This window comes from Larus michahellis, chromosome 2, assembly GCF_964199755.1.
Source record: "Larus michahellis chromosome 2, bLarMic1.1, whole genome shotgun sequence".
Lineage (NCBI taxonomy): Eukaryota > Metazoa > Chordata > Aves > Charadriiformes > Laridae > Larus > Larus michahellis.
In genome coordinates, this window is record NC_133897.1 from 147,264,566 (window position 1) to 147,290,417 (window position 25,852).

The 25,852-nt window shown below is 38.5% G+C and overlaps 1 protein-coding gene across 1 annotated transcript; it reads left to right on the top strand.

Moving 5' to 3' along the window:
* Window positions 1-618: 618 nt before the first annotated feature.
* Window positions 619-24,757, top strand: ATP6V1C1 (ATPase H+ transporting V1 subunit C1). Its single transcript, XM_074577574.1, has 13 exons — window positions 619-751; window positions 6,546-6,728; window positions 9,236-9,303; window positions 10,494-10,579; window positions 11,560-11,654; window positions 16,750-16,841; window positions 17,916-18,014; window positions 19,345-19,413; window positions 20,762-20,854; window positions 20,943-21,036; window positions 21,560-21,657; window positions 22,844-22,970; window positions 24,140-24,757. Exons 2-13 carry the CDS (start codon window positions 6,597-6,599, stop codon window positions 24,233-24,235), a joined length of 1,149 nt encoding a protein of 382 aa, XP_074433675.1. The 5' UTR covers window positions 619-751; window positions 6,546-6,596; the 3' UTR covers window positions 24,236-24,757.
* The last annotated feature ends 1,095 nt before the right edge of the window (window positions 24,758-25,852 follow it).

The following is a 25,852-nucleotide window of genomic DNA, read 5'->3' on the forward strand; positions in this document are numbered from 1 at the left end:
CACACGTGTTGTCAAACCTGATTATCCTTCTCTGCCTTAAGGGAAAAACCATATAAAGCCTTCTTACCACCATCAGCTTCCTCGTGGTGAATGAGGCTGCTTGGATCCATATGTATTTTCCCCACAAATTCCCAAATCAAGCCCAGATTTATCAGAAGCGGCTGAAGCCTGCCAGGCCCTGAGGTGGCCGTTGCTGACCGGGCCCTGAGGCCGCTGGTGCCCACTGGAGCCCGCCAGGCCCTGAGGTGGCCATTACTGAGCAGGCCCTGAGGCAGCTGGGGCGCACTGGAGCCTGCCAGGCCCCGAGACGGCCACTGCTGACCAGGCCCCGAGACGGCCACTGCTGACCAGGCTCCGAGGCGGCTGGTGCCCACTGGAGTCTGCCAGGCCCTGAGGTGCCCGTGGCGGCCGCAGGCAGCTTGACTCGCTGCCCGGAGGAGGCTGGCGGTGTCCATGTCGACGGCGGTGCACGGGGCGAGCCCTGGCTGTGTGGCGGAGAGGAACGAAGGGATGACCGCGCCGGGCTCGGCCGGGCCGGGTCTCGAACCTGCGGTCTCATCGACCCGGAGCGGACCTGTCAGTCACCGCGCCGCCGCGGCGGCGGCGGCACCTCCTTCCCTCCCCCGCCCCTCTCCGCCGTCTCGTGACCGGCGCTGCGGCGGCGTCAGCTGACCCGGCACCTCACGTGACCCGCTGGCGGGTGTGCGGGCGGCGCGGTGGCGGCTGCCGGCGGGGGATGGAGCAGTGACCGGTAAATGGCCGCCGCCGGCGGGACCCGGGAGGCGGAGGGAGGGAGGGAGGGAGGGAGGGAGGGAGGGAGGAAGGAAGGAGGAGGGAGAAGGAGGAGGAGGGCGAAGGCCTGGGCCGGACCGCGACGCTCCCCGAGCGGCTACCGCAGCGCTTCGGCCTCCCCCCGCGGCGGGCCGCGCTGGGCCTGGCGTGAAGGGCAGCGCCGGCCGGGCCCAGGCCCGGCCGGCGCTGTCCTTCACGCCAGGCCCAGCGCGGCCCGTCGCGTCTCTCGGGGGTTCTGTCAAGTCTCGGGGGCTGCCGGCTGTCGGGGGCCGCTCTGCCGGGCTCCCGCGGGGAGCGAGGTGAAAGCGCGGCCCTGGGAGCCTGCGCCGGTGGCTGCCGGGGGCAGCTGCCGCCTGCCCCGGTTGTGGGAGCTGTCGCCTAATCCCTGTGATCCAGTTCAGCCGCTCTGGGGAGAGGAAAGCCAGCTCCCCCCTCCCCCCCGCCCCGTATTACAGCCCCGGGTTGCTTCTGCACAGGGCGTATGTGAATTCTGCGTTGTGAAACCTTCCCGGGCGTAGATCTGGCTTCCTCATTGTGGCCGCTTCTGTTTATGAAGCAGGGAGGCAGTGAAGGCCAAACACCAAGCGTCAGAAGTGATTTCTGAGAGCGAGCTTGAAGAAATAACTCTCAGGGACTTAGTGCTGGATATTGGGAGACTTCTGAGTCACGTTAGTAGATTAAGCTTTCCTGTTGAGCTGAATAGGGAAGAAGAAACAATTGTCCCCTCTCCCCAGCCCTGTTGTTTTTGAAAAATGCATTGCACAGTGTTTTAGCTCAGATTCTGTTTTGACATTGCTATATGTACTTCCAAGTACAGCATTGAAACAGCTGTTAAGTGGTTTTATTGCTTCGATTATAGTGTACTATACTGCATGAAAGATTTTTCATTGGAAATCCATTTTTCCTAGTAACATAGAAATTAATCAGTATAAATTATGGGTAGTAATGCAAAATACATTTTAAATAACATATTGAACTTACTTTGGGCATTAGGGTAGTTAGGGTCCAAAAACAGGCTCTCCAGAGGAAAGCTTCAAGGGAAGAAATATTTCAAGCATTGTATAGATGAGTGGCGCTTATTTGTCTAGCAGAACATATTGGCAACGTGTTTATGTTACTTAAATCTCTTTGTAACAGCACATGGAAGGCTATTAAACTTCAAAATTACATTGTGTGTTTGCTTATGAGGAAGTGTCAAGGGAAACTCAATGAGATGCTGACCAGTTGTTGAATCTACAATGAGAAAAGTGTATTCTAATGAATTTCTGGTATGAAGCCCTTATAGATAAGAGCTTACATTCTTTGTGAGTACTGAACAAAATAAAGATGGGTCAAAGCACTTCTGATCTTTCAAGGTTAAATTACTTTCTTTTTGAGATGCGGAAGGTTTGGTCGATCAGTATTAAAATAGTAATTTCGTGACCCATGCAATTGTAGGTATTAAGGTAGCTAGCTCAGTGCCATGTATAAAGTTGGAATTCCAGAACCTGTTCCTGGAAGTCATGAACTTTAATTCAGCATGGTTTATAGAGAGATTCTCACACAAACTTTGTTTCTGCCTTAATTTTTTTTTTCTTTTGGTTGTGTAGCAAATGCTTTTTGCTGAAGTTGGCCAGAAAATGCTTACAGTGGCATCTCAGTAGCAGTTTCACTCCTTAACAGGTGGCTTTACCCATCTTCAGCAGAACTAGGACCATAATTTCTACTCACCTAATATCATAGAGTGGTAGGGTACTGAATGGACAATGTTTAGGAAAAAACCACCATCTTGAAAGTGTTAGCTTGATTTACTCTATTTGTGCTATAGTATCGTACGTTTTTAAATTGGTAGATTTAGGTGTTGTAGACAATTCCATTTATGTATATGGCTATCTATTTATGACTATTTCTTTTAATGAGTGTGCATCAGAAACAATTGAAATAGCAAAAACAGCTAACAGTGATGAGGTGAAGCTATGCTATACTCAGTAGTACGTTACAAAAAAGTGCTAGTCATAGAGCTACATGGTGTAAACAAGAGTTCATTTGTCCGTTCTTACTGCTTATTCTAGGTTTTATACTTTCTACTTTTGTTTTTATTTATTTATTATTCCCTTGGTTTGTTGTCCAAAAACCTAAAAGCAGGAAAGTCTGAGAAAATTTGACTGGAATGATGCAGGTAATGGTCTTTGGGAGAGAGGAAGGTGAGGTGATAGCTGATAGGCAGTTTTTTGTTGGGGTTATCCTCCCTGCTTCAGCTTTAGATTCTCAGCTTTAATTAATGCTTTCAGTTGCAATCATAAGCAAAGTAGAGAAAGGAAAGAAGTTTAATCATCGTGTTGTTAGCCAAGTACTTAAAAATTTGAACTGTGCCTTTGGGGTTTTCTTGGGATATGAGAAGACTACCAGCTAAATAAAGTTTGCTTCTGCCAGCATGCTTATTGTAACTTCTTTGGTTTTGTTGTTTGTTTTTCCCCCTGTAACTGTAAGTGTCAACATATAGTGCTTCAGACTGCAGATGTTTAAGTGAGGGATGTATCCTTATACAGACAGTGCTTAATACAATGAGATCTCACTCTGCATTGGACTAGAATTTTTGGCTGATCGCATACTTGCAATAGTGTAATTTTAAAATACGGTCAAAAGTACAGATAAGGCCTTTCAAGGCGAGGTGTAGCTAATAAATGATACTATCCATGTAACTGATATTCTAATGTTAAGGCCAAAAAGAGACTGGTGGTAGGTTTTGTGTGCTGCTGAGATGCCAAAGCTCGCCAATTTAAAAATACCTGTTGACCTAAAGAAAGAATAAATTCACCACAGCAGTGAATCTCAATGCAGACTCTATACCATTATTTGCACAGATCAAAGTTAAAAAATAATAATTTACTAAAAAATACCTGTCAGTGTACTTAGAAGATTTGAAAACTTGGTATTTCCTGCTTTATTCTGTGGTCCTTGTCTTGAAATTTCATGGCTTTCATTTTATAGTGTGTCAGTGTGTGTTTTTTGGATGACTAGCATCTGTTTCTGTTTTTCTTACCGTTTTGTAGCACTTCTTCTTTCTCCACTTCTTGTTCACTGTTCCGCATAGTTCTGATTTCAAATTCGTTCCTTCCTTTACATAAAATAAAAAAAAAAACATAGGAACAAACATTTAAAACTCTTCTACCAAGCTTTTTTTCCTTTTTTGTATTTGAAAATACCTCCATTGAGTAGATGACCTTATTTTCCCAATCTGTAATGCAGGGAATGAGACTGTGTCATTGTAAACATGTAACTGTTTCCTTGGATAATATAATCTCTGGAAACTTTGTACTTATTCTTTGAGGGCTATTTATGTTTTAGTGGAAAACATGAGAATGCAATGTTCCATCCATCTGACTGAATACAAGTCTGGTTTTCTACATTATGGCTCTTCTGTCTTTTACTTGGATATTTGCACACTGATTCTGCCACCGCCTAAACTGGTTTATTTATCCAACATTTCTTATAAAGACTGTTCTAGCCCTAGTCTAGTCAAATCCAAACAAAAAACAATTTAATGCTTAACCACTTTGAGTGTGCGTGTCAGCTGTAGGGATGTCTTCCTGCATGGATGAAGTTTACTGTAAACCTGGCCATGTCTTTTATAGGGCCAGAGTTCAGTGAAGCATTGGAAGACATCATGTGCAGTGGATTCAAAGAGTTTGGCATCCGTTAAGGAAGATCACACATCAAAGTAGTTTGAATAAGAGGAAATTTTTCTCTTGTTCAATTCATTGATAATTAGACTTCCCGTGGTGACCATTATGCGAGATAATCCTGGTTAGTCCTTCCCTAAAAAAAGAAACCCCATAATATGCTGTTATATTGGTGATGACTGATGTTGCTTTAATTTTTTGTGATACCTCTTGGTACCAAAATCATCAGTACAGTATGACCAAGGGTTGTTACAGTACATGCTTCTGAGCATGAGGGGCCAGTGGTGCCTGAGGGGCCCTTGGCATGGGTTTCACCCCCCTCTCTGATTCTGCTCTCAGGGACCTTCCCCAACAGGCAAGGCCACAGCATGGTGGGGGAAGTAGACCCGGGCTTTTCACCCATCCTTCTCAGAGATAGGACCCCTTTTCTCACCCATACTATTTCCAGGAGCAAAGAACTCTTACCCCTTCTCCTTCCACCCTGCTTTGGCAACTTGGTAGAGGAGAAGAGAGAGTAGTGCCAGTGAGGAGAGCACAGATAACTTCCAGGTCCTCGACTTTCTGCTGTTGAATAGAACCAGCTGTGTAGGTGCATGGCCCCAGCTCTGCAGAGTGCCCAGAACTGGGGTTGGTCAGGCTGGACAAGCCTGTGTGGAGTGGGACATGTGTCTGGTCTTGTAAATATTCCAATTTCTCAAATATTTTTACCTGCGTTGGCATTCTGTGTGTTTAGGATTACAGCACTGCTGTGCTGCTACCTCATAATGGTGTGTCAGGTGGCATGGAATGTGTGGGATCAAGAGCCTTGATGACTGGATGTCATCATCTTTTGTTACAAACAGGGCCCCTTAATTGAAGGAGAATGGCTGTTGTGCCAGTGACAAGATGTGCTTCATGATATTAATTTAATGGTTGGTAAACTTTCTTCAGCTTTAGGCTTCCTGAGTAGCCGAACAAAAGAATCAGCTAACAGGCCTTTCTTTAGCTCATCTCTAAATTCAACACCCTCGATAAATTGTTGAGCCTAGAATGATTACACAGATGAAGGACTTATGTGTTTTGTTTTGGGCGAAGTTTGCTACTGTGTCTTAATTCTTACAAATACAATATTTGATTCTCTCTCAAAAAAAACCCAAACCAAACCCTAAACCGACTGAGTGCTGCAGTCTATGCTAATGTTGGTTAGTCTCTACTCTTTGAAAGCTGCAACAGCTTATGCAACATAAGACATTGCAAATATCAAAATCTGACATTTAGATTCTGTCAAGGTACATTTTGATTTTTGTTCTTCACTCCCTTATTAAAAAAAAATAATCTAGTAACTCTCAACTGTTTTGTTCTGTTATATATATATACATGTATATATGTACATATATACTTTTAACTTCTTGAGCTTGTTTGCAAATTAACTCAACATAATTTGTATTTACTACTGATACTCTCTTGACTATGTCAGTACATGTAACATTATTGAAGGTCTGCAATAATAACAGAGATACCAAGACTAGAAAGTGTCCTTCTTTTCCTTGAAATTTTTAGCTGCCAGGAGAACCTTCTTTGCTTGAAAGAATAAACTAAAGTTTATTGTATTTAAATATTCTTTTAGACATTTACTCACTTTAAAGCACTGTCCTAATCTGAAAAGTGATTGGAAAAGCTATAATGTCAGAGCTGAAATTTTTTTTTTTCCTCTTATGCATTGAGAAAAAGTTGTCTGTCATACAGATGCTGGAAAATATATACAGCTGTGAAAATACGATTTGGGTCCTGTTTTATTGGATTTATTTTCAGGTAGATTGTTTGCTTATAATCTTTTGTGGAATTGCAGTTGAAAAATGCTAATGTTGCAAACTCAGCCTGCTTTAACTTGCAGGATGGGCAGTTTAAAAAGACTTTCCAACTGTGTAAATGTGATTTGGAAGATAGGAAAAAATGAATTTGGGACCACGTGATGCTCTTCGTAAAATCTCTTACAGTGGCTGGAGCTGCACTTCAGTAACATGGAATGTCATGTTTTTCTTCAGGCAAAGCTTTGCATCCTGAACTAATGGCAGATATTCTTTTTTCCCCACTCTGCTTCCCTTCTACCAGCATCTCGCCTCTGTCTTCAGAAGCGGAAAACGTCAAGATAAAGACAGAAAAATGACCGAGTTTTGGCTGATTTCTGCTCCTGGGGAAAAAACCTGTCAACAGACATGGGAGAAACTACATGCAGCAACTACAAAAAATAACAATCTTTCTACTAATTCAAAGTTCAATATTCCGGACTTGAAGGTATGTAAGACCCTTGTCGTGTCCTAAGTATGTTTGTTTTGCATCATCTCTGTTTCTTTAGGCTACATCTGTAGATGGGGAATACTTGAAGACTTTTTAGAGAGAACAGCTGACTACTTCTGATGATTATGGGTAGATCTAAACAATAATTTAGACAATTATTTTTTTTCTGAAATTTGAAGTTAGAAAATTGTCACTCTAAGTTTTAAAGGTTCAGCAAGCTGAACCTTCGCTAATTCAGCGTTTTTTCCAGGGCCAGTAGTCTTGACCTCATACTGCTAGCAGTTAGCTGGAGAAGAAAAATGGAGAGTTGTGATCTGAGTATTCAGATAATACGGTTTCCTTTGTGGTTTTTTGTTTGTTTGTTTTTTGGTTTTGGCGGGTGTTTTGTGGTTTGGTTTTGGGTGTTTTGTTTTGTTTTTTTACTTCTGAATTGTCTGCTTATCCTTTTATGGTTGAGATACAGTGAAAAGGCTCGATTTAAAGTACAGGGGTTGATCAAACAGCTGCTGCCTTTTCTCTGTCCAAAAGTGGCAGTCTTCTGTTAGAGTAGTGGCTGTCTCTGGCTGCACATTCCAGCGTGACCTGCTGATGCGTGTTAGAGAAAACAGGAAGGAAACTGAAGTATTACTGTGAGAAGCGAAACAAAACCTGAAAGCAGTTTCTCTTAAACACAATTATTGGGTATGAAAAAGTTATGAGCCAGTGTCTTCATTAAGAAAAGGTCTAGCCTGACACCCAAATGTTTCTTGAACAAGAAGAATTGTGAGCTCAATTTAGCTGAGTGAAAGCTCATCAAAGCTTACCAAAATGAAGAGGAAAAAAATGCCACCAATCCCTGTCTACCGAATGGACCAAATTCAGGTGGTGTGATGCCTTGTTGTTGTCTCTGCTAAGGAACAAGCTCAGGGCACAAAGTGCTTCAGTGTCTTTTAAGAGGATCTTCCAACTGCCAGAACTTACATTCACGTTTAGACTGTCCTGAGTTATTTCGATAGATACATTAGTAGAGGTAAGAAGAGGAACTACAACAAATGTCCGTCTCCTCCCAGGAAATCTTTGGATGTGAATAAGGATGGCTTTCAAATTGTAGGATGTCTACAGCATTTAGAAAAGTAGTCACTAAGAACTGATGTGGCTCATTAGGGTTATAAACGATTGGTTTTGTTTCTACACCCTGAAAGGGGCAAAAACTGAGAATACTTTATATATGATGGGAAATAGTCTGGCTTCTGTGGACCTTGTAAAACTGTTTAAGGACTGAGATCATTTAGTTAAAACTCATTGAAAAGGTGATTTAATCTCCATTGAACAGCAGCCTTATTGCTTAAAGACTTACTTGGCCTGTGGCTTGTAAGTGACCAGTCAAAACATTAGCTTCCTTGTTCTGTATGTAGCTCAGAAGAAAGTGTGGCATGGAAAGTGATTTGGTTGTGATGTTACTTAAGTAATTGTGCTCCTTTCTGCTTCAAGGCTAAAGAGAACAGGAATCATGCAAAGTTGAGCGGTCAAATATACAGAACAAAGATGCTCGACTAAAAAATCATGTTAATAGCACTTTGACTAGACAGAAGATTCACTTATGCCTAATAATATTTCAGCAAGAAATATAAACTAGAAGCTAAAATATTAGCGATAAGGAGAATCATCTCTTTGGAGCTATCTCCTACTTTCATTGAACAGAATGAACAAATGTGCAAGTACTTCAAGGAGAGAACCAAAGAAACACTGATATTATGTGACCTATTGAAAAATAATAACCTTTTGGCTATTTAACTTGAGCATAGGTATACTGTTTTTATGCTTTTTGATGTCTTAGACCTATTTGAGACTTGTGTATGAAACAGCTAAACAGAGTATATTTTACTGTGCCGTAACTTTCATGTCTGAATTATAGAGTCTAAAATAGCATCACCCTTAGCCCCAGAAAGGAATACACGTTGATTTAGATTATTACATGAAACTAGGGAAGAAAGTGTTTTCTGGAGGAGAGGGGAAGAAAGAGTGAAAGCTTAGAGACAAGTTAGATATTCCATTACTCCAGTTGCAAAAAGTCCAGACTCGTGTTGGTCTGACGGCTGTAGTACTCGTGTATCTTCAGAGTTTTCAATGTTCTGGTTGCCTCCAGCACTGAGATACCTGATTATAGAAATTTCAGATTTGATCTAAAGTAGTAAATCAAATGCTAAAGCAAGTGACTTGTGGGAAATGCAGCCAATTCACAATGTAGAAGGTGTTCTAACATGTTTTCAGTAGCTGGAATGCAAAACTGAAACTGTGCCCCAAACTAGAGTGAGATAGGTCTGATACAGTGTGCTTTAGGGGTGTCTTGAGCAGATGAAACACGGTGTGACTTTGTTAAAGCACCAAGTCTGAAATATTAGAGTACAGTATTTTATGTAGTTCTGAAAAGCTACCTGTTCAGGAGATTTAGCTTTTATTGTAATTTAGTTTCATACTTCTATGTTTGTATACAATTGCTAATGCGTTTTGATCTTTCCTTCTAGGTTGGCACACTGGATGTTTTGGTTGGTCTGTCCGATGAGCTGGCAAAACTGGATGCATTTGTGGAGAGGTAACAGTTTATTTTTACTAGCATGTAAAATATTAGAATAATGATGTGATGGTTTGCAAGTCCTAACAATACATGGATCGTTTTCAGCTTTTTTTGTTTCATAGTGATTCTCTGTAGACAGTCAGCAAGCTAAAATTTCAGTAAGCGGAGCTGCTGGTTTTCCTAGTATCTGTACTTGGAGGAAAAAAAAAAAAAAAAAAGAACTACTTGTGGAATAGCATTGATGAAGGACGGTTCTCCCTATTGTAGTGGTGTGTGCTGCCAGGTCCTGGAGAACTGTTAAGAAATGAGCCTGACAGCTGCAGGAAGTGATGACGAAATGCAGTAAAAGCTGTAAAACTGTTCTTTTAGCAAGTTAGAGTACAATTTACAGACTTCGAGAAGGTTGTTTCCTAATCAACAGAGATGATTAAACAGTATTAATATTAAAATGCAAAATCTATTCATCTTGAAGAAACTAATGGTCCTTTGAAAGTGATTCTGAGCAAATATAACAAAATTTCACATGACCAGAACCTGTGGTGCCTTCTTCTGTTTCAATGAGAAAAATGTTAAGTAGTTGGTTTTAAATACAAAAGGAAACTATTTGGCCTGGCACATGGGAGTAATATTAAACATAGCTTTTCCAGTGAGGAAGGCAGGTCTTGTGTGTCAGGTCGCATGAGGGCTTAAGGCTGGGGTTTCTCCATAGCTCTTCACTTATCTTTGGTATTTCATTGTCACAATTGCCTTCTGTTTAGTTTGGATTATTGATGACTTCTACCTTGCTATCTATTGTTAGGAAGGGGTTAGGATTTTGAAAGTAGCACAGCCTTCAAAAAAAGATTGGAGTATAGTGAGATTACACCTGAACTCAACGCTTACTATGTGGAGGCAAGGAAACTAGCCTCACCTTGTTGAGAACTGATGAGCAGCAACACTAGAGAAGGTTTTAAATAAAGTTCTGGCATGTATTTGAGAAGTTGGTCTCCTTCAGATACCGATCCCAGTTTGTGCTCTTGGAAAGTTTGTATATAAAGCAATCAACTCTTCCTTTTTGATCCAAAAAGCAATAAACTCTTCCTTTTTGATCCAATCTCTTAATTTTTTTTTTTCCCCAGGCAATTTCAGATCAGTTTCATTAATGGTATTTCTCAAAATGGCAGGTTTTTTCATTCTTTTTTTCATATCTTTATCTTTCATTTTTACAGTGTTGTAAAGAAAGTGGCACAGTATATGGCTGATGTTCTAGAAGACAGTAAAGATAAAGTTCAAGAGAATCTTCTGGCTAATGGAGGTAAAATATTAACCGTAATATGTGCATCCTAAGAGTAATAGAAGGCAACTTACTGAATGTTCCTTCTCTGTATGGCATTCTGAAAGCCTAGTTTAGACATGGAAGTACTTTTTTCCATGAGTCACCGTCCCTGAAACGAATTATAGGATCCAGAAAGGCAAGAAATTAGATCTACATGTTAAATACTCACTTACAGAAGCCTTTTGATCCTCTGGGGCTGTATTTTGTCATCAGTGGTCTCTGGTGGAACATAAAAATTACTGATCGCTCTAAACAGTCTTTGTATTAGTCTGTCGTCTGAATAGGTATGACTTTACATAAACTATGCTGGAATATTCAGTTGTTCCCAAATTGTGATAGAGTGTCTTTATAAAACTAGTTGTCTCATGGAAATGTGTGTCCATTTTATCATAGTAAAGGGTTGCACTGGTCTCTATATCAGTATTTTGTTTTCAATAGCCATTTAATAAAATTCAGCACCACTTGTGTTGATGCAAGAGAGGCTAATATGAGTGGATTAACATGAAGACAAGTGCAGTGGTCCTAACTAACGTGGTTATTCTTAGATAGGGGCTTGGAGTAGTCTCTCTCGTAGATAGCTTTACAAAACTTTTGCTTCGCGTGAGCCACATAATCTTTGCCTTCTTTTTTCCCCATCGTAACCCTCCCTTCTCCCACCCTTTTTTCACACAAAGCAAAAAATATTTGGTCTTGTCTGTGCTTCTCCAGCCATCATTGACTTCGTAGTAAATATCATTTAGGGTCTACAGAGGTGGAGAAACCAATATCTGAAGGCAGAGGTCATGGATAACTTAAACTTGTTTATTTTCAAATTTCTTAAGCAACAGGGTCCACACGTGTAAGGGTCTACAAACAGTCTGTTACAGTGCTCTTCTGTTACAGCAATCCTAAATGAAATGTAATAAATACATCAGTCTTTTTATCATCTGTCTTAACAATGTTGTTCTTTAAAATTCTAGTTGACTTGGTCACCTATATAACAAGGTTCCAGTGGGATATGGCCAAATACCCAATCAAGCAATCCTTGAAGAATATTTCAGAAATTATTGCAAAGGTAAGGTAACTTTTTATGTAAAACTTTGCTATTTGAACTTGAGATTTTTTTGCACAGAACTTGGTACTCAAAGCTGTTTGTCTATTTTTGTTAGCTTCACATAACTTTGATAACAATAGGAGTGAACCTGGTAGTAGTGTCTGTCTTTTAGTAACCAAAGTAATATATTAGGATGGGGATAGGATTTGGAGAGTGCTCCCTGAAGGCCATCATGCTGTCTTTGGTGATTTTTGTTTCCTAAGATCACGGAGTTAACAAATAGATAGCTAGCAAATGATTTCACTTACATTTAAATTTTGCTGGACTGGCATGCCATTTGTCTGATGTTCTCAAACTTTTTGGGGTGTTAGCAGTGACCCAGGGAATGAACTTACCTTCTGAAAGCTATAGCACTCAGTTGTGAGGGGAAAAATAAGTCCTCAATGTTAGATGTAAGAAAAGCTCATTTGAGTGTTGTCATGGGTTTTCCCCCTGTCTTTACACCTTGGTAAAGTTTTTTGCACTTTGGGGACTTCATTTGGTTTGTACTTGCTGTGAGCATATATAGGGTCCTCAGCAGCGACTTACTGCATTCAAACAGTGAAAGAGTTCTCTCTAAGCTGCCCTCGCTTTAATATCTTCCCAGCTTTCTCAGTTTTTTTTTTCTTTTCTGTTGTCTGTAATCTGCAAACTAGCGCTTGGAATTATTTGTGTCAATAAAATACGTAACCCGGGAAAAAGAAGCAGCTGCTCGGGGTACCTATAGAGATAGTCTTGGGTGATGGATATGTGGAAACTATAATCGGGGTGGGGATGGGAATTAGTGCTGGCAGACTCATGCTTTGCTATAACTGTAAAGCAGTTAGTTTAGTTAGCTGGTTAGTCTAGATGGTAGTTTCTCTCCTGAAACTGTTAGTTTAAAATTTTTGCAGAGATTACAAAATCTTAACATGTGGTACATAACTGAGTGAGAATGCAACAAACTCTTTCATTTTGATATTTTCTTTGGGGCTATCACTGTATCTTGAAATTTACTCCACAAATCTCACTCAGTAACTATTCCTGGAAAACATCTGCAGTATGGAGTTTTGTTGGAGGAAGACTGACCAATTTATGACTTAAGATTTGCACATTAAAAATATCCCACAGATGAAAATAATAATCTTAATATCTGACTGTCCTTAAGTACATAAGCTTTTGCTTCTTCAGAAGAAGGTATCACAATGAAGCATTCAGCTATTTACAGCAGGTATAGGCGTGAAGTTTAAGTTGGGAGAAGATGAACTTGGTGGGCAAAGAGGGATAGAGAGAACATAAGAAGACAAGGTGAAGTGGTTTCTACAAGCCTTATCAAGGAAGTGGTTCTTGAAAAAGTTCCTTTCCTTTGGTTTGGCTTTAGAATAGGAGTGAAAGTTACTGAATTAAAAAAGGAAAAAAAAAGTCTTCAACTGTGTTTAGTCTCATTTTTGGAACTGACCTATTGCTATAGTATAGGACTTGGCTTTGTAGCAATTAAGTTTATTGGAAGAAGCATCAAAGAACATGAAGGGACGTGCCCTTTATTGAAATATTATCAAGGTTTCATTACATGTTATCCTGTGTCCTGGAGTTTGCTAGCTAAATCATCTGCTTGCAGCAAAGTTATACTCCAGAACCTGAACTTTAAATTAAATAACTGGCTTACATTCTTCTCCGTCTAATTTAGGAACCTCACCGAATTATTAGACTGGATACTAAATGCAGAGAAACAGGTCTGTAGAGTTCAGCCTGAATAATTTTGGCTGAGGGTTTCCATTTCTTTGCATATTTAGCTGTACGTGTCTTCTGTAACGAGAGCTTCAAGGACTTCAGGAGAGCTTCAGGTGTATTAAATCTATTTTCCAATACTTTAAAAAATGTTTTCAATTGTGAGCCACAGATGTGTGTCCATAAAGTGGAGAAGAGAAGGAAGATGACTGAAATTGCCTTACATTCTTGTAGAAGTGATGCCTAGGAGATAACGTCACAGGACTTGAAGCAGTTCTGTCCCTAACATAGTTAAAATCTTCACTTTGGTGTGTGATTAACATGAAGGTATAGGAAAATTGATAGAGCTACGTTAATTAAAATCTGTGAAGTCTCTGGACGTGTCTGATGATAAAATAACTTGAAAAGCTTGTCAGATCATGAAATACAACTTTTCCTGCATGGTTTTATATCCTCCTCGTTCACTGTAGCAGGAGATTCTGTTATCTGCCAAAATGAGAGTTATGGCAACTGCAGTGGGGAGTTTGTCAGTTAAGGAAAAATTATAGCAGTGTTGGAAGCCTTTAAAATAAAAGGAAATCTACTAAAACTATCCATCAAGTTTGTTTAAGCTTTTAACTTTGAGAAGTATTGTGAATCCCAGTGTCAATACTGAAGACTTTGAAGATGTGCCATGTGAGAGCTGTCACTTAATCTAGTCATTCTTTGTATTTTAAATTACAGTCATAAGACTGTTACACAAGGACACAACCTCGATAGCCTTAGTGCCCAAGCCAAACATTTTCAGCAACCCAGGTATGTCTTGCAGTACAACAGCTCAGCTGTCTAGGTATAGGAAGACGTTCATGGATTGCTAATGACTACTTAAGTGGTTTAAATATCTGGGGCTTGCTATGTGTAGAAACAGTCCCACTATGCTGGATTGATACTTTCTTTAGCAATATCATGAGCCTGACTCACTTTACAATGACATTTAAGAGTTATCCACTGGTTCTATTACTGAAAGGAAGCTTTTATGTTCCTTCATTTGGCAGTTTTACGCAAATATATTTCCAAGAGCTCTGCCGTGACATTGAGGTTTGTGGTTCTGCATTCTCTAACGCTTTAATAGGAAGAAAAGCTGATTCTTATTTACAGTAAACTCAGTGCAGCAGTTAACAGGCTTTTGTCTAAGCACTTGTCTTTTAGAAGGCTACTGAACTTTACAAATGAGAACAATTAGAGTATTGACAATTAGGAAATGATGAATGGAACTAGTTCATAAAGGCAGTGTTTGGTATCAATGTTTTTTGCTTTTTGTCATTAAACAATGCATAGTTAGAATGCTGTGGAAAGTTTTGATCCTTGGAAAAGCGGAGGGGAAGGTTGTCGGTCTGGGAAAAAGTCCAAATGCACAAAGGTACTAGCTTAATAGCTTCTGATTAATTTTTCCCCTGATGCTGTCTTCTAGATGAAAAAAAAAATAAAAATAGTGCCATTACCTATAGTATAAAAAGTTCTCATTTCTTGTAGTATAAAAAAAGTTTTCATGAAGATGTATGCTTTGTGACACCTACTGAAATGTTCCACATGCTTTACTAAAGGTTATATAAGTCAAAGAATTTAAATAACCTTCAATACTCATCTGTTTAGAAAGTAGATTGTCTTATTTTCAGAGTATTTGCGGTATCTGTAAAGGTGCAAGCTGTTAATGCGTTGCCAAATGAAACTGCTAGAATGTTCAGGCTTTTAATGACTACTTCCTTCTACAGACAAGTGAACTTCTGTGTTACCATAAACATCACTCTAACGAAGTGACGTAGGTTTTGAAAGAGATTTATTTTGTGGAAATGAAATCATATCTGGATCCACAAGCGGAAGTGTTATATGCAGACTAAATGTTTTGTCAATGGCCTATGTCCAAATAAAGGGAGGGTCCCTAGACTGTGTTCAGATACTCGTCCCTGTGAATTTTGATATGTTTGTACCTACATACCGTAGGAGGTAAGGAAGCAGGGAAGAAGGGATTAGGCAGCAGTACGATTCCAGACCAGTACTGTACTGCATTCTTTCAGTTAACCAACTGTTACTAAGTGTATTGATTTTAAAATACTTCTCTGAATAGGGTACATGCTGATAGGAGTATAATCGGATGTTTAAGACCTACTAATTGCTTGATTTGTTTCGTGTTCTTCCACTTGCTGCCAGGTTACCTAGCTGGGAATGAATCATTTTTGGTAATCATTCTAATTAGTCCTGGAGGATGGATTTGAGAAAGGTGGCTTACTTGAGCAGCAATGGCAAGCCAAATGTGAGAGTCTGAGTCTAAATGATAAGATAGTTGGAACTTCGATTTGAATGTTTGAAAGAGGATTGAAGGCTGCCAGTGACATTGAACACAGAATGTTGCCTTTACTTGATTAGACAGATGTATTTATTGTCTGAAATAAATTGGATTCCAGTCAGAAACTGTTTATCTGTCTACTCTGGAACTGGCCCTGTGCAACTTCAGACATTCCAAAATACATAAGTTTTTACTAAATGAAGAAAGTCTCTGTAAACCAGATTTTTCTTTATAGTCGTAAGCCACTACCAATGTAAAACAGCGGCATAAAAATGACTTTGTGAAGGGAGATGGTGATAAAATTTATTGTATTTTCCTTTGCAAACATACAGAATGGGAAATAGCTCTGTTTGGGGTGGGGAGGGGAAGACAAAATAATTGTGATAATACTTAGAACCGTAAATAGTAACAGCCATTTGGATCAGGCAGATGATGCATTTAGTTGTTATTCTATCTCTGAGTGCCCCAGGCTGTTCATCTCAAGCAAAAGTGCAAACGGCAGAGGGCAAACACAGTGCAACAGAGTCTCCTCTGAAGTTGTAGATGATGCAAAGCAATAATGCTTTGGATTACTTAATTATTGATTTGCTACTCATAAAACCGTACCATCATTCTTGTCACTGAAATGCTAATGAGGGAAAAGTATAATGAGTAGGGAGGTAACAGGTGGAGGAAACGATACCCAGTGTTCACAAGTGTACTTGTCCCACAGTAGGAAGGTAAACTTCAGATGATCTCTCCTGCCAGCTGGGATGGAGGGTCGTAGGCTCAAGGTGATGGAGTAATGGTCAGCTGGGTGCAGTAGCGTGTCCAGTTGATACCAGAAGAGGATGTGTAACTTTTATTATTGGCTGATTTTTCTTTAGAGGAATTCTAACTTAGAACTTTCTGAGTTTTGAGTGAAGTTTTTCAAGCACTAGAGAAATAAACATTTTAACTTGAGTATTTTTTAAGTTCTTGTTGGCAGATCTAAGCTTTGAAATTAAGAATTCATTTAAAAACTATTCTAGTTCTTTAGACGCTGTTCCTTTCCTTTTTATCTTTAAGGGAGTTAACCAGATTGACAATGATCTAAAAGCAAGAGCCTCGGCATACAATAATCTGAAAGGGAACCTTCAGAATTTGGAAAGAAAGAATGCGTAAGTCACATTGGTTTTTGCTTACGTAGCACAGGAAACCATGAAAACTTAGTAACATGTGAAGAGGTACAGCCTTTAAGCTTAATGTGGTTTTGAGGCGTTTATCAATCTTGAATAGCAGCTGTCATAAAAGAACATTTATTACCAGCTGACTTGGTGGTACTGGCTCACTTGCAATTGATAAACAATATGAAATAGACAAAAGCATGTACAAATAGTATAAATTGCTGGAGCCTTTGAGAGAAGCTTGCCGTTAAAGTGGTGTGTAACGCTGCTATTTAGCTTTCTGTCTAAACAAGGAAGTCTCCCTTCACTCCAATTTATGCTGTAAGCATATCAATATTTCTGGGTTTCTCCCCTCAAAATTAACCAGCAGAGACACAGCTGTTGCATACATGCAGGTAATAAATTAAAGAAGGACTGTGTGCTGTCTTGTCATGTACATGTGATGATTATCTGAAATACAGTTGAGGTACAGTAGTTTTTCTCTGCAAATATGGTTGATTCATTTGACGCAATCCCACCATTACAGTTAATGGTACAAGCCTGCTGGCTTATTCAGAACCACGGGTCATACTAATGATTACCATTTTATGAGCCTTAAGTTCCATTTTAGGCCATGGTAATTTGTCAGCTAAGACCCATTAAATCTGTGTATGTTCTTAGTCTTTTGTGAATGTGAGGCAATATGCTGCTTTAAATTTTTATTGAGGTCTATATGTAGGTCTGTACTAGCTCGGTTATAACTCTGAGGCTTCGTATACTAGACTTCACAATTAATGGTTTTAATGGTTCTTGTGTTTTTAAATCACTTTTAAAAAGAGAACTTGGCTTCTTAAATGTGTGAGGTGTTTGGAATATGGAAATGACGCATAGCAGTGGAGCTACTGATAAAAACTTTCAATGACTTTAGACAGATATAAAATGCATATAAGGACATTTTGTTTGCTCTGCTAATAACGAATGATTAGGTAAAATATATTTTTGAAAATGTTATACTGTCAAGCACTGTTCAGATTAACTCAGTTGTTAAACGTGTATTTACTCTGTCGTGTTTGGTTTTTTTCTCTGCAGGGGAAGCTTGCTAACCAGAAGTCTTGCTGATATTGTAAAGAAAGAGGACTTTGTACTCGATTCAGAATATTTGGTCACGTTATTAGTGATCGTACCGAAGTAAGTTTATTGTTTGTCCTAAGAGCAGAATAAAATAAGAAATCTAAATCAAGTAATAGATCCCACAACCCTATAATACTGTAAGAAAGGACATCTGAATTTGTTTGGGTTTTTACTGGATGAACTAACACAAACGTTTTGATGCTTAGGAGAGGCAAATGAGCCTGTGTACCTGTATTCCATTGTTCATGAGAACTCATCATAAGGAGTGCGGACTGCTTATCGATTTCTTTAACTGGAGATTACACTTAAGTCTCTTATCTAATATTAGCTATGGCTAGTCACATTGCAGAAGATGTCCTTATGAAAATAATAAGTACTGAGTAAAAACATGACTTGTTTTATAGTAGAAGGCTTAATGATTGAATTATCCTGGTTAGGACTATGCTGGATTTCACCACTTAGTGAATGAAGTGAATTCTTGACTCCTTTGCGCTGCACTTTTTCAGATTGTTGGGACACTGCTTTTTAACTTACCTAAGTCTCTATCAATGGAAATCTGCTTATGTCACGTCAAAGGGAACAGGTTGTTCCTGTCTGAAATGTTTAAACAACAAAAACCCCCACTTTTTCCCCTGGCCAAGGAAAGTGGTGATACAGATGTCCTTAAGACTCTTGTAAAATGAGAAAATGATGCTAGACTGTCTTTCTGGAGCTGTGAACAAAGAGAGCTTCTAACTTCTAAAGATAGCCGGTAGGCTGTTTATCACATGAAGCAGTAGTCTCTGTCACATGTAAAACTCTGGTGAAGGCAAAATATTTTTGCAGTGGCTTTAGCAGAAGACAGGTGGTTAGTATATCTCCAGTTACTTTTCTTTTACCTTTGACTTGTTTTTGGTGTTGAAAGGGTGGAACCTCTTCACTACCACCTACAGAAAGGCAGGGCTTCCAAAATTCTCAGTGGTCGTTCAGGCAAGTGCAGGACTCTGGGGAACCCATTTGTAATTGTGGAAAAAAAATTCCTATTAGTAACTCAGAAGAGCGGAGCTACTTAAGGAGTTTTTGATAAACCTTGACGTTTGGTCCCCTGAGATCTGTACTTAATGATGACTAATTTAATTTCATAGTTCTTCGATTTCAAAAATTTTACAATTCTAAACTTAACATAAAGACTGAAGATAAAATGTTGGTTTTGCTGTAATTATAGTTTATTTAGGATTAATCTTCAAAAAAGCATGAGGAGGACTGTCCCTGATGTCTTGTATTTCTGACAACCTATACCTGCATTGGAAGATTTGATGATTAAATGTTTTTAACACTTTTTGGAAAAACAATCTAAGATTTCTTACTACAGTGCTAAAAGTCTAACCATAACCTGTTTCTTCTCTAGGTTAAATTATAATGACTGGGTTAAGCAATATGAAACACTAGCAGAGATGGTTGTACCGCGTTCCAGCAAGTAAGTTGTTAAATGCTAAAACTCATGTTTGCATGTGCTATAAGTGTTCTTTACGTGTAGTGATTTTGAATCTTCAAGATTGATAAAAACTTGTCAAAATGTCTAGGTTTATAGCTTTATCTGGTCAAGCTTGATTGTGTTGCAGTTGAGGAAAAAATGAAAGAATCTCTAAGGTTAAAAAAGTTATCAAACTAATTTATGTGGGATGAGTAAAAGAATTGAAAAGTTGGTCTAGTTCAGGACGGGCACGTTCAGATTCAGGCTAGTGCATGGTGGGGTTTAGCAACAAATGCTAGCTAGCCTGTAAGCTTAATGCTTGTATTCGGAGGGCTTGAAATAAGTTGTATATACCCTTTGAAACCTGTTAAAGATTGAAGAACTGTAAGTGTAGATGGTTTTCTTCTGTGCAAAGAAGTCTCATAGGGGCTAACAAAGGTCCTTGGTACCAAGCTGGTGCTTGATGTCTGTGATGGGAAAGACAGGCCAGGATTTGATAATACTGTTAATCCACTTTAGCTATCTTGTAACCACATTGAAAATAAAGTCAGCATGTAGCATAAAGCATTGCTGTGTTTCTGATTTTTAACTGACGGGGTGAGGTCTGATAAGGCAGATCTGATATCACCAGCTTTGTGCCAGTTACAAAATCTGAACTTGCTCTGGCTAATTTCATATTTGAGTTGGATCAACTTAAGCCTAGTGGGAGATCTGCTAATGATTCTTATTTAATTACTGGGAAACCATGATCCAGGGATAGCTTAAGAAGAGGTGACCTGTTAAACTGTTGGATGGTGCTTGTATTGAAGACAGTATGACACTAAGGAGCAGTATAAATCTCTTCAAGCTTTTTTTTCCCTAAGGTGAAGTCTCAAAATAAGCAGTATTGTCTTGAATAGTAAATCTAGAAGTTGTCTTTACAGCCTAAGAAACACTTTTTCTTATCAACCTGTTGTTTAATTTGTATCCTTTTCTATTTTAAATCCATTTCCTTTAGAACACATGTTTCTAAGAATTCTGTAGTCCAAATTTTTCAGTATTAGACGAGCTTTAGTTCCTTTTTCTGTAAAATAATCTTAACTTGAACAAATATCCAGACATGTATTAAGTGTTTCTGAGTTGTGAAGTCTCCAGAAATGGAAACTGTCATACTTTATGGAGGGAGTAAAAAGAGCAGTTGCTAAAGTTTCAGTTACTTTCTGTATAAGGGCTTTAATTTGGGAACTAATCCCATGTGATTATCTACATTTATGTTCTTGCCTAGTAGCAATAAAGTACAACTTAAGCTACTGTATATCAGATGTGTGATGACTTGAACCTTATTAATTCTGACACTTTTTTTTCTGTGTAGCGTACTCTTTGAGGATCAAGACAGTTACCTTTGTAACGTCACCTTGTTCAGGAAGGCAGTGGATGACTTCAAGCATAAAGCCAGAGAATATAAGTAAGGCTTATTTTATGTGTGTTCTGTCTGTCATGCTTTGAAGGATCTCTAGATAGCCACTTCGGATTTTATTCACTTCCAAATGCAGATTTATGGTCCGTGACTTCCAGTATAATGAAGAAGAGATGAAAGCAGATAAAGAAGAAATGAATAGACTGTCAACTGACAAGAAGAAACAGTTTGTAAGTCTGTATAAAGTAGTCATTATAGAAACATGAGACATCTAAGACTTGTTATTGCTGCATAACAATTTCATGAACTTGTGATTCTGAGAAGGCATTGCAAGGACGATGTGACGTAGTCAGCTGCCACCCAGCTAATCTGCTCGGGGATAACTGGGTTTCCTGTAGCACAAATGCTCCTTGCTGTGTTGAGCCAAGTGCTGATATTGCAATTGGTAATGTATGAAGTTTGAAAATGGACAAGTATTTGAATTAAATAATCAGATAGTACTGAAATGGTCCTTAATAGAGTTAGCCCATGGCAGCTGAGATGGTGCGCTGAAGAGACAACAGAAGTCTCATTAAACTTCTCTTTACTTAGTATCAAAACACCCTTGAGCCATTATGTCCATAGTGAACTTTGCCTTTAAGTAGACTTTATTATGATGGTGCAGATACTGAGTATCTCCTCAAACATGCTTAATGAGCTGAATCTTTTTCTGAAGTTTGAATAACATAATTTTTTTCCTCTTCCCTTTCACAGGGGCCTCTGGTTCGGTGGCTGAAAGTTAATTTCAGTGAAGCTTTCATTGCGTGGATTCATGTGAAAGCACTACGAGTGTTTGTTGAATCTGTTTTAAGGTAATAAGGCAGACCTGAATAGTGCTTTTCTTCCTAGATTTTGTAAGAATTTACATCTAGCTTGGATTTACCAAACTGAGGTGTATGAATGCCACTCTTCTGGGATGGAGGAAACAAGAATGGCTTATGACAATAGCTCTTGTTGCCAGTTGTGGAATATTTGAGGTAGATAACTGTGTATCTTGACCCTTGGATAGTCTTTCCATCGGTGCTTTAGGAATTACAGGTACTCTGTAAGTTGCAGCAGGGTGTTTCTTGCAATTCTCAGCTTGCTTTGAGCTGCTTGTGAAAAAAGCTTACTTTATTGTCTGTTTAGGTGGGAAATGTTAATAGTTCAAAATAAAAAATATTCAGGTTTTGAGTAACATAGCTTGATATCTTGAAACGTATACTTTTTTCTTTAAAAGATGCCTTTCTAAGAATTTTGTAGTCTAAAGCTTTCAGTATTAAACTGTTCAATATTCTAACTATAAAATTTCTCTGCTTTTTTCTTCATACCTATCCAGAAGTATAGTAACTAAGTTGAGTCAAGAACAGCTGTAGTTTTTCTGCAGAAGGAAGGACCTGGATTATTTTTTTTTTTTTAGTGTTGAAAGGCCTTCTGCGTTAGTCAGAAAATTGAAATGTTTTTTTTTTTAGCCTGTTTGATAAGTTATCATAAAGGAGACAGCAGAGGAGAAAAGGAAAAAAAAATCATTTGCTTGCCTTCTAGTCTATTTCATAGCTGCTACGGGCTTGTTTTGAAGACAAACTTGAATAAGAAAGAAAGCTGAACTTGATTTGAATATTGGCAAATGTTTCTACACATCTAGAAAGGAGGGTTGGGTAGAGACTACATTCTCCACCTAGTGGTATAAGCAAAGTCTTGCAAGTAAACCAGTTGGAATGTTCAAAACCTAGTTCAAGACTTCGAGTAACTTTGAGAATTGTGCTAAGTGCTTAAGGATTTAAAATGATTGTAAAAGCATTTAGACTTCTGTTTCATTATTTTAAAGTTGAAGAAAGAATTTCTACTTTACTGATGCCTTATGAATTGTAGAAACACAATGGTCTTGCAAAAATGAAAATGAGCAGAATTTCCTCTTCAGCAATAGGATTCTTTCTCAAAACAAAATAAAATAAAATCCTACTTTGAAAAATGAGGCTTATTTTAGCATTTTCATAGTTTCCTGCTTGACTTCCTCAGGTATGGTTTGCCAGTTAACTTCCAGGCAATGCTGCTTCAGCCTAATAAGAAAACAATGAAGAAACTGAGGGAGGTTTTGTATGACTTATACAAGCACCTTGACAGCAGTGCAGCAGCTATCATTGATGTAAGTATTTTTGTAACTGCTACTCCCCTTCAATATTAGGTTTAGTCTGTTTAAACAAAAAAAAAAAAAGTCTGGCTTTATTAAAAAGCTATACCTGTCTACATTCTCCATCACTCACAGTACCGAAAATTATGTCTCCTTTAAAATGCCACTTCTGTTTTACGTTTTTGCAGAGCGGGTGGTATTCAAAGTTGTAACTAATGCATTTGATGAGCTGTCTGGTACAAAAGTTTCATGTAACTTCTTACTGCATTCTTTCCTACTACTGTTGGAAAGGTGTCTTACAGACTGCATACACATTCATATCCTCAAAGAATTCAAACAAAATCACCTTTGATCTGAACTAGGCTTAAGGAATTTAAACACGTTTTATATCTTTTTTGGAGCCCTGAAGAAATACATAAATTGTCCACAGTCTACAGTAACAATGGCCTTAATACTGAAACAGCTTTTTTTTTTTTTTTGATTGCATTGCTGTCTTTGTTTTTAAGTTAACATGGTTGTCCTCTGCTGAAGGAGGCTGAATTGATGTCAAGACGGCATCATCCTTTCCATCTGTAGAGGTCTCATCTTCATGTTTAAAGCCGATTTGCTAGGAGGTTTATTCTGCTGATTTGTTTTGTATTGAAAAGCAGTGCTTTTCATAGTTAAAGATTAACTAAAGGTAGACCACACAATGAGTTTGGCTGAATTTTAAAATATTATTTTTAATCTACCTTGTTTTTTCAAAGTATTTCCATGCCTTTTTGGGAAAAGGGGGTGTGAGACAATTAAGGTGAAAATTGAAGATGCTGAACTTCATGTAACTTCCTGGATCATTCAGCACCCTAAATGATTATTCTTTTCATAAACTGTCTGTGTTTAGAAGTAGTAAAACATAATTGCAGTACTACTTCCATTTACTGGCCATATGTTTACTATAGCAACAGACTTGAATTATTGATACAAAGCTACTTAGATTTTAAAAAATCACCTGTATTTAATTTTGAAAAATACCGTTACTCATTTTTCAAAGTTCTAACTTTGTCGCTTAAACAGTCACTTGAACGTGAAAATTTAAGCTTGAAGTCTTGCCTGGCCTGTTTGCTTGTAAAATATGTGTTCCATCTACTTCTGAATAGGAGTCTGAATTGTAAGAGTATAACTGTTTTTAAAACTTTTGTTTGCAGGCAACGGTGGATATTCCAGGCTTGAACCTCAGTCAGCAGGAGTACTACCCATATGTGTACTACAAGATCGATTGTAATTTGCTGGAATTCAAGTAAAAGTTCCCTAACATGACAATCTTCTCAGTGTTGGTGTAAACAAACAGAAGTGAGGATGAAGTACAGTGATACTTTTAACACTCTACTAATCATATGCTTGCTTCTTATGTTAGGTGAATTTAACACACAGTGGTCCATCTCTAGATATTTTCTTTTTAAAGAACAGTGTAGGTAATCTGCTTTTAATCAACTATGTCTGTAAATGTATATTGAGAGAATTGAAGTATTTATAAACAGAGTGATTTATTTAAGGAAAAGCTCATTCCTCTTTCATATGGTGGTCTGTGTTTAATTCCATTTACCATTGTTTATAAAAAAAAAAACTTGTTTACAGAAGAATAGTGTAAATGTTCATGGCCATTTTGTTCATTTGATTTAGTAGATACAATTGTGTTAATGTTGTTGAACTGTGATGTAAAGTATGTAAAATTGGTATGGAATTGTGCTTTCTGAATGGTTTAAAATTACAATTGAAGCACTGTAAACACAGGAAAAAATAAACATGCCTGTGCAAATGTGTCACTTTCTTGTACCACAAGTAACTGTAGATTGCTTCAGTTTAGACACAGCTGTGTATTATGCATTAAAACCAGTGCTGCATCCTACATGCAGTGGTACAGGAATGCGATTTACTTCAGCACAAATACTTTTAAGAGATGCAGGTGTGATTTTGCTTTGTGCAGAAATGCTCAAATATGTTGTTTGGCCACCGATCTATGTATGAATGTTTTTCATATTTATATATTCAAGACTCTAAAGAAAAGATGTGAGACGATTATTGGGAAGATGGGAGTAATGTGAGATGCTAACAAGCTAGGCTGATCTGGGATTTTTTGATAATTCTTTGTTCTTTTCAGTCAGTTGACACTTGGGACTACTTTATGGCTTCAAATACTGTATTTTTTTTTGGCAGCATCCTTTCTACCATACAGGGGATATGACAGCTTCCTTTAAATGTGTGTAGAGAGGGGTTGTCTATTTCAGTAGCAGTTATCACAGCTATTACAAGTATTCTACGTATTCTAGCTGCTAAATATGCAGTAAAAACTGGAGTACCTTTTAAAACTGACTTCAGTTAAGACTGAGACTGGAGGAGCACTGATTTGTCACAATTAGTATTTGAAGTACTGTAACCACTGGATTTTTTTCTAATTTGGTCCCTAACTGAAAATGCCAGTGCTGTGAATCTAAGCATTATAGAGCTTTCAGCTATAGAATCTCTAATTGTGACCCAGAAGCACTTTTGAGGAATTTGCTGTCTTTGATAAGCCAACATTGAGATCTCTAATTATTAAAAGAGAAGGCTAGCTTTTGAATGCAAGAGTTACATCTAGGTACTGATAACGAAATGGGGGTTGAAGTCTATAAAAATAATATTTACTGTGTAAAACTATATTTGCTTTTCTTACTATTTTTTTTATAGGTAAAAAGGAGAAAGAGTGAGATCAAGTGTTCAGTTGTGCTCACACTCCTGTGCTCTCTCCCACTTCCTTACAGAAGATAACAGCGGCTTACTGTGTTGACCGGGTTGTTAAAGTGTGTGAGCAAGTGGAAGGGGTTTTCCCCTTTATCACTCAGCTCCGCCCTTTCCACTGGCTTTCGTTATTCCTACGTACA

Bases quoted from the DNA above. Each gene is read 5' to 3' on its own strand.
- ATP6V1C1 (XM_074577574.1), top strand. From the start codon at position 6,597: ATGACCGAGTTTTGGCTGATTTCTGCTCCTGGGGAAAAAACCTGTCAA. The intron at 9,304-10,493 runs GTAACAGTTTAT...TCATTTTTACAG, and splicing joins CTGGATGCATTTGTGGAGAG to TGTTGTAAAGAAAGTGGCAC. The intron at 21,037-21,559 runs GTAAGTCTGTAT...TCCCTTTCACAG, and splicing joins CTGACAAGAAGAAACAGTTT to GGGCCTCTGGTTCGGTGGCT.